Source organism: Gavialis gangeticus, unplaced genomic scaffold (genome assembly GCF_001723915.1).
Source record: "Gavialis gangeticus isolate Ggan-Ray unplaced genomic scaffold, GavGan_comp1, whole genome shotgun sequence".
Lineage (NCBI taxonomy): Eukaryota > Metazoa > Chordata > Crocodylia > Gavialidae > Gavialis > Gavialis gangeticus.
This window is the reverse complement of record NW_017729002.1, coordinates 20487089-20494367: the sequence shown is the minus strand read 5'-3', so window position 1 is coordinate 20494367 and position 7279 is coordinate 20487089. Positions and strand designations below refer to the sequence as shown.

Genomic DNA, 7279 nt, shown 5'->3' with positions numbered 1-7279 from the left:
ATCAGTAAAATTACTGGGAGTTGGAAGGGAGGAACTAGCCAGCTCAAGACCCACTTCTGTGACCTTCAGGGCACCTCACCTGAGGGATATTCATAGGGCAAGAAATACTGCTGAGCCTCAAGACAACTCTCTGGATGCCTCATGAGTTTCCAAAATGCAGTTTTGTATGCATGCATTTTGCATTTCCAATGCTTCCTTGTTTCTAATTTCACAGGTAGCTACAAAGAACATTGGCTGTTAGGCTTTGAGGGCTGAAGCACTAGAAGCAATTAATATATTTCAGCCTATTAAAAACCTAGTGTAAGGGAACTTTTTGAGCATACATTCCACATGCTCTATGCTTAGTAAACCATGGAGATTGTTCTACCCTGCCCTTACAAATGCCTTTAGTTCCCTGTCCCTGATAGATCCTTTTAATACATGATTCTGTGTCTGTCCACCCTGATATGCAAGTTATTAGCACTGGTTAGCTGGGAAATTAACTGCACAAGGGAATTTTAAACATCCTTTTATGCATGCTACCAAGTGGTTGGTGGGAAGAACCTCCCCCTTGGAATCTTCCCCAGGGAATCAGCCAGACTCTGAGAGTGAGCAGGTGAGTTCAGTGATGCCAGGTCACTAGAGGAAGGCCATTCTGTCATTTCCCCTACCTCACTGTTTTATCTGCTTAGTGAAAACTAACAGTGCCTCCCACCTACTTCTTCCTAGGTGACAGATGCTGTTACATGGTGCTTAGTGCTTCTTGGGACTAGAACTGCTGCCAGAATTAGAGCTTTTGGGTAGTGGGAGGGATTAAGCAGGACAGGAAGAAAACTAACAAATGGGTGTTTAGTTTCCTGACTTCCCCTGTACTAACATCCATTCCCTTCCATCTCTTGTTGGCTGAAGCAGTGCTCCTCCCCCCTGCAGGACAACATTCCCATAGCCCAACGTCGCCGCTTCACCCGTGTGGAGATGGCCCGCGTCCTGATGGAACGCAATCAATACAAAGAGAGGCTGATGGAGTTACAGGAGGCTGTCAGGTGGACAGAGATGATCAGGTGAGGCCTGAAGTTCCTGAACAACAGCGTTTTGGAGCATGTTTGCTGGTGTCTTGCCTTCTGATGTATGGAGCCCAGTTAAAAGAACTAGGTTGTAAGTTATAGAAAATTCTTAGAACTGTAGTTGCTTGTCTCCTGATCCTTCACATCTTCTCTCCTGGTGCTGTACCTGGGAGGAATCATGGGGAGAAAACAGCCTCTGATTAATGAATCTCTCTGTGGCTGCAGCTGAAACATGAAATAACATTTGAGCCCCTAATCACTATTGTAGGATTGTGACATTGGTACTGTTGATTGGAATTGGTATCACTTTGAATTGACAGCATTTCAGGTGTCCTGTCATCACTGGTGATGAGTGTTTGTAAACTTCTTTAGTTCTTGTTTTCTTTTGACCCATGCTGCTGAAATGAATTCTTAATTAGAATCCAAGCTGTGGAAACATCCAATTAGATGGCGTAAAGTTGGATAAAAGAAGAAACCTTTCCTTGGTATGATGCTGAAATTAACAAGTTTTATGTTTGTCCTCAGAGCTTCCCGGGAGCACCCATCTGTCCAGGAGAAGAAGAAATCTACCATTTGGCAATTGTAAGTTACTTGATGATCTGTGTAGATTAAAATGGAGGGAAATGGTGCTATTGCTATTGTCACTGTCATTTTAAATGCCAGTCTGATGGACTCTGCCACTGGTAGTAAGCGGAGATGGAGCAAAAATGGAATTTCATTGGTCCATGTGAAATGGAAATCCTGGTGTGAACTGCAGGAGACTAAAAACATCTGAGAGCAGGTAGATAAAATGGACACACACATGCATTAACAATCAATTTATGGCCAAGCCGTTGCTCACAAGATATCTGATTCAGTCAGGATTGCCTCCACTGATGAAACTGAACTTGAACATTCTCCCATCTCTAGAGCTAAAAGCAGGTGCACTCAATCCTGGACAGCTCCATTTAAGGCCTGGAGCACCTCTTCTGGGCTTGTTCCTTCCCTGTTTTGAATTTGTGTTATCCTTCTGCTCTTCTCTTTTCATATCTCTCTATTTCTTACCATCCCCAGCTTCAGCCGCCTGTTCAGCTCTTCGTCCAGTCCCCCACCTGCGAAGAGGACTTACCCATCAGTGAACATCCATTATAAGTCTCCAACAGCAGCTGGGTTTAGTCAGCGTCGCAGCCACACCATGTGCCAGATCTCCTCTGGCAGCCGTACCCTTGAGTTCTTCCCTGAAGAGTGAGTCACCTGCTATGCACAAAGCCTGAACCTGCTGCTGTTTAGCCACACAGAAATAAAATTATTTTAAAATGGTCTTTTTTTCAGCAGACAGTAGCTTAAATGTGTCAAACAGAATCAATTCCATGAAAGAATTGTTCTTCTGCCTGTTTTTCTTTTTTGTTAAGGAAGACGTATAAGTTGAGGAGCATTTTTGTTTTTTGTTTTGTTTGTCTCTTTTTTTGCTAATATTGTTTGTACGTGATAAAAAACCTGTTGAGAGTTAATAGTGTTGTTCAAATAACCATTGTTGATTGTAAAATATGGCTTAATAGTCCCAGGGTAAGAGTAACCAGAGTCACTCCATCAGTCAGTGAAATTTCTCCAGATTTATGCTAGTTCAGATCGTAGTTCAGGCCTTTGCAAACACAATAGTGTGCTGGTTTAAGGGAGACCTGTACAAGGGAAGACTGGCAAAATTGCCACCCTGAGATTCATAGCATCAAGGGTAGTGATGTTCTTGGCTTCTGAGATATGGAGATGCATTCCCTTGCTGTTGGTTCCTTTCTGCAGTTTCAGAATAGACAGCTAATCTTCCCAGCAAGCAAATCCAGAAGACATTATGCTGGTGAAACCAATAAACGGTTGATTGGAAGAAAAGAGGGAAGGATTTGGAATGCCTTCATGCTAAAGTTATGGGGTCAGTAAAAATGCAGGAGCTGCCCACCCGGATAATCCTTTGGTCTCCTAGGAACATTCTCCTAGACAGTTGATCCTCCTTCTCTGAAGAACTGCAGGAATGTTCCCAAGGAGATGACAAGTGCTCACTATGCTACAACAGATGGAATGGAAGGGAGCTAGACATTAGGACTTTCCTGGGTTCAGTTCTCAACAGGATTTTTATCTCTAATTTCTTGCATGTATTTCCTGTTTTGTGTTCTCTGACTTTTGACTAACTTTTCTTCTGCCTGCGCTTCTGCTCCTTGACCTTCTGCCTCTGTTTTTAACCATAGATTGAGAAGTAACACTGTTGCTTCTCTCCTCAGTGACTGTACATCATCCGCACGTCGCGAACAGAAACGCGAGCAGTACCGCCAGGTCCGGGAACATGTGCGGAATGATGATGGTCGCTTACAGGCATGTGGGTGGAGCCTTCCTGCCAAGTACAAGCAGGTAGGCACATTTGCAGAGGAGGTACAACAGGTGATCACAATCCCAAATGAAACCAGTGAAGACCACACTTTCCCATTGGTAAATACACTTTTTATTGGTTCAGTATGTGGATTACAGGCGCACACACATTTGTAGGCTGAGGTGAAATTAATCCATTGTATATGTCGATTGAAGTGAAAAGAGGCAGTATTCTCTTACTTAGAAGTGTTTGGGAGGACTCAATCTGGAAGCAGAAATAATTCAACAACTTCTTCTAAAGTCCATTAATTAATTAATTAATTAATTAATTTATTTATTTATTTATTCAAATGAAAATAAAGAAAACCTGCCAGTCACAGACTCCAAAACCTGCCAGTTACCAAGCAGTACCAATCACAGACTAAAATGCAATCAGCTCCCCTTTCTACCCAGTAGCAGCACAAGGTGAAATGCCCTCAGCAGAGCATAACGATCTACACCATGCCCTACCTACTTCTGGTCAAAGGTCAGCTGAAAGAAATGGGCTCTGCATCATGCTCTGGATGTGGGTGAATCTCCCGTGGTTGTTTCAGACTAGAGGGTTGTGTCTTGGGTTCCATGCCCTGTCAGCCATGCCTTCATGTCACATCAAGGGGGACCTAGCATCAGTGCCTCTGCTAACTGTAACCATGGCAATAAGAAATGGTGAAGAGAGGTGATCTTTCAGGTACTCTTATCCCAAGAAATTAGAGGTTCCATTCTACATAAGAAGTGAGACAAAGTATATGCAGGCTTTGGCAGTGAGTAACTACAAGGCTGATACTTTCCATTGCAACTTGATGGCTGCATTTGTGTTCTTATCACCTAGCATATAATGATGTCACACTCTTCTCCTGTCTGTTCTTCTCCCATAGTTGAGTCCCAATGGTGGCCAGGAAGACACCCGAATGAAAAATGTCCCAGTTCCTGTGTACTGTCGCCCACTGGTAGAAAAGGACCCCACCATGAAGGTAAACACTTAGTTACATGTTTCTTCCTACCATTCTGATTACAAAAGGTCCAAACCGTGTGTTACTAAGATACACAGACAGTTTTTATTCAGTTAAATTTTTTGATGTGGCCAGCAGTTCAAAGTAACCCTTAATTCAGAAGACTCCTTCTCCTGCTTGCTTCTGAAAATGATTTATTTCTAATGTGCGTAGGAAAACAGCACATCTCTTTATACGGGCATAATTCCCAGCTGATTCTGGTTGCCAAGAGACAGTCGTCTAGTTCAATTTTAGATCTTTTGCTTCTTTTCAAAAATGAATTAGGCAGTGCTGGCAATCACCTGAACTTCATAAAGCCATTCTCACAAAGAAGCCTTAGAGTGTCATACAGTGAAATGATATAAAAAAAAAGTGAGTAAGAACAACTTAAGGCTCATATAAATATAGTTCTTCAGCCTTATTTTGCATGCAATCCCTAAGAGTTGCCAAAATTAGCTACTGTGTAAGCTGAAGGACCTCAGTGCAGTTGTGCCTGCTTTTACAAGGATTGAAAATGATCTGTCACATGCGGAGTTGCATTTGGCAGTAGATGGTGTAACTTCAGGTCTATGCAGGTGACAGGTTATCACCAAAGTTCTGTACTGTGATGATTAGTCTGTCACTCAGACAGATTCTTCTCCCTACTCCTCTTGTTTGGACTCTTATTGTTTGGCTAGTATTCCCGGTTGATTTTGCAACTGCAACTTAACATTAAGTGGTAAAAGAACTCTCACATTGATGCTGAGATTAGAAGAGTGGCAATGATCTCTCATCAGTGTTCGTGTTTGATATGTTTTCTCTTGAGAGTTTTGATGGATTTGGGTATATTATCCCACCCCTCACAGCCTCATAAACAGTAATGGAAATTGTCTTTAGTGGAATGGGTTGTTTCTATTGCAGAGAAAAAATGACAACTCTGTTCAAGCCTGCAAGAAGCCTTGTTCTTAGGGGCTATTTTGGCATTTGTTTTGCATACATATCCTAAATAAGCAACAAAAGTATGCTTTGTCTATGCATGTACTGTAGCATCAGGCTCTAAAAGCCTTGTTTCCAATTGTGGACTGTATTGCTGATTTTCTATGGCTGTTTAAGTGTTGTTATTAAAACAATTAATTAATTTTGTAGTGATTTCTATGTAAGCAGCTTGGTTCAGTATCATTTATTTGCACTGATTTTTTTAAAATTAATAAGTATAGGTAAGGTGGCTATTGTTACCTGTAGATGTAATATCAGTATAGTAGGGAGCAAATCTTACTGCATTATTTTCTGACTGAAACTAGTTGGCGTGTGAAGGTTGCTGGTTCAGAAACCACATTGTCAAAATGAGTTCATTGAAGCAATCTCTAAGCTTGAAAGGAGATTTTCAAAAAATTCAAGCACATAATTGATTTGTACAAGCTGTTCTTGGTAATTGTGTGCTCAAATGCTCCTGTATAGGCATTTGTGCATTATATTACCTTATTTGCCTATGAAATGGTGTTAATTGTGCATGCACTTTGTGTATGCAGTTGTAAACTTAGCCTGCTTGCAGATCTAGCCCTAAATGTTTATATGAATATACTAACTCCGATTCCCTGCTTCATGGGTAATCCTAGTCATGTTGCTGTAGGAAAAGTACATTAGACTATAACTTTATAGGGAAAATGAACAGCCCTTATCTTTTTCACTTTCCAACCTGTATCTGAGTATATTACTGAGGGAAATGTTGGCCAAACCACTTGGGAATGTCCTTTTCTTTCTCCTGTTTGAAATGCTGTGGATTGGGGTCTCCAACTTACTCTTCTGGAATTGCTAGAGATAGGTGGAAGGGACCTTGATTTATCATTTATTCAAAGTCTGAACTAATGTCTACTGGTTTTGCTGAGGAGAGGAGAGGTTACTGAGCAGTCCTGTCTGCTAATTAACTTTTCAGTCTCAATCCCCTCCCTATGTCACTGATCACATGCCTCTGCAGTCAATGAACAGCCAAAGTATAATAGAGTTTGTTTTGCCTTAATACTGGTTACTCTGTCCCAAATCAATCTAGAGTGAGGTGGATGTCAAGAGTGGTTAGCAAATATGGAGCCTATCCTCTTTGACCCCCTGTTGATATTGGTTAGGGAAATCTTCCCTAATGCCCATCAGATAATAACAGCTGCCTCCTGCTTCTTCAGCTGAGAGCATTTGGGAGCACTTCCACTGCAGTGCTGTGGTCCTTTCACAAGCTCAGTTTAATCCTTCATCCAACTTATCCCTTATTCTGTTTTTTTTGCTAAGTGTATCTGTTAAGTTGTCTGTATGGAGATGTAGTGATTTCTATTAGGCAATAGATTTAATCTTTCCTTTCTCATCCAAATCTAAGTGTGGCTTCTGCTAGAAGTTAGCAGGTCTAGCTTTTCTCTCATAAGTATGGCAACTGTTAGGTCTGTGTAGAGAATGTTCTGCAGGACTACTTGAATCTTGTAAGATTTGCCAATAATTAGCCTACTAAAATGCTTGCTTTGGTTGTTTAGTTGTGGTGTGCAGCAGGAGTCAACCTGACGGGGTGGAAGCCTTTTGAACAGGAGTCTGGGAATGGACAGAAGCTGGAACCTGGACGTGATCCCCTCACTTGTGATCGGGAAGTGGAAGGAGAAAACAAGAGTAACCACACATCTCCAGAAAAGAAAAAGGTCAGAAAAGGGAGCCTTAGATTTTGCTGTCTTTGTATTTCTTAGTCCTGTCCCTCTTTGGCTCTCATCTTTGTAGGATCTGAATTATGCTCTGACATGTCTTGACTCTGTCTGTGTAGTCTTTCCTTCTTTTAGCAGTGTTTTATGCAGCAAGGTTAATTAACAAGGATTAATGCTATTCTCAGCTCAGTCAGTGTCTCCTGTGTGGTCTTGGCTAACACCC

At 41.7% G+C, this 7279-nt stretch overlaps 1 protein-coding gene across 1 annotated transcript in view; it reads left to right on the top strand.

Annotated features, from left to right (window-relative positions):
* The window catches only part of MAPK8IP3 (mitogen-activated protein kinase 8 interacting protein 3), a 120050-nt gene that overhangs the window by 87687 nt on the left and 25084 nt on the right, over nt 1-7279 (top strand). The window contains exons 15-20 of the mRNA XM_019507398.1: nt 910-1040; nt 1569-1625; nt 2097-2267; nt 3260-3419; nt 4292-4387; nt 6898-7056. Of these exons, the coding sequence (XP_019362943.1) occupies nt 910-1040; nt 1569-1625; nt 2097-2267; nt 3260-3419; nt 4292-4387; nt 6898-7056 (774 nt within the window). The remainder of the gene's footprint in view (nt 1-909; nt 1041-1568; nt 1626-2096; nt 2268-3259; nt 3420-4291; nt 4388-6897; nt 7057-7279) is intronic.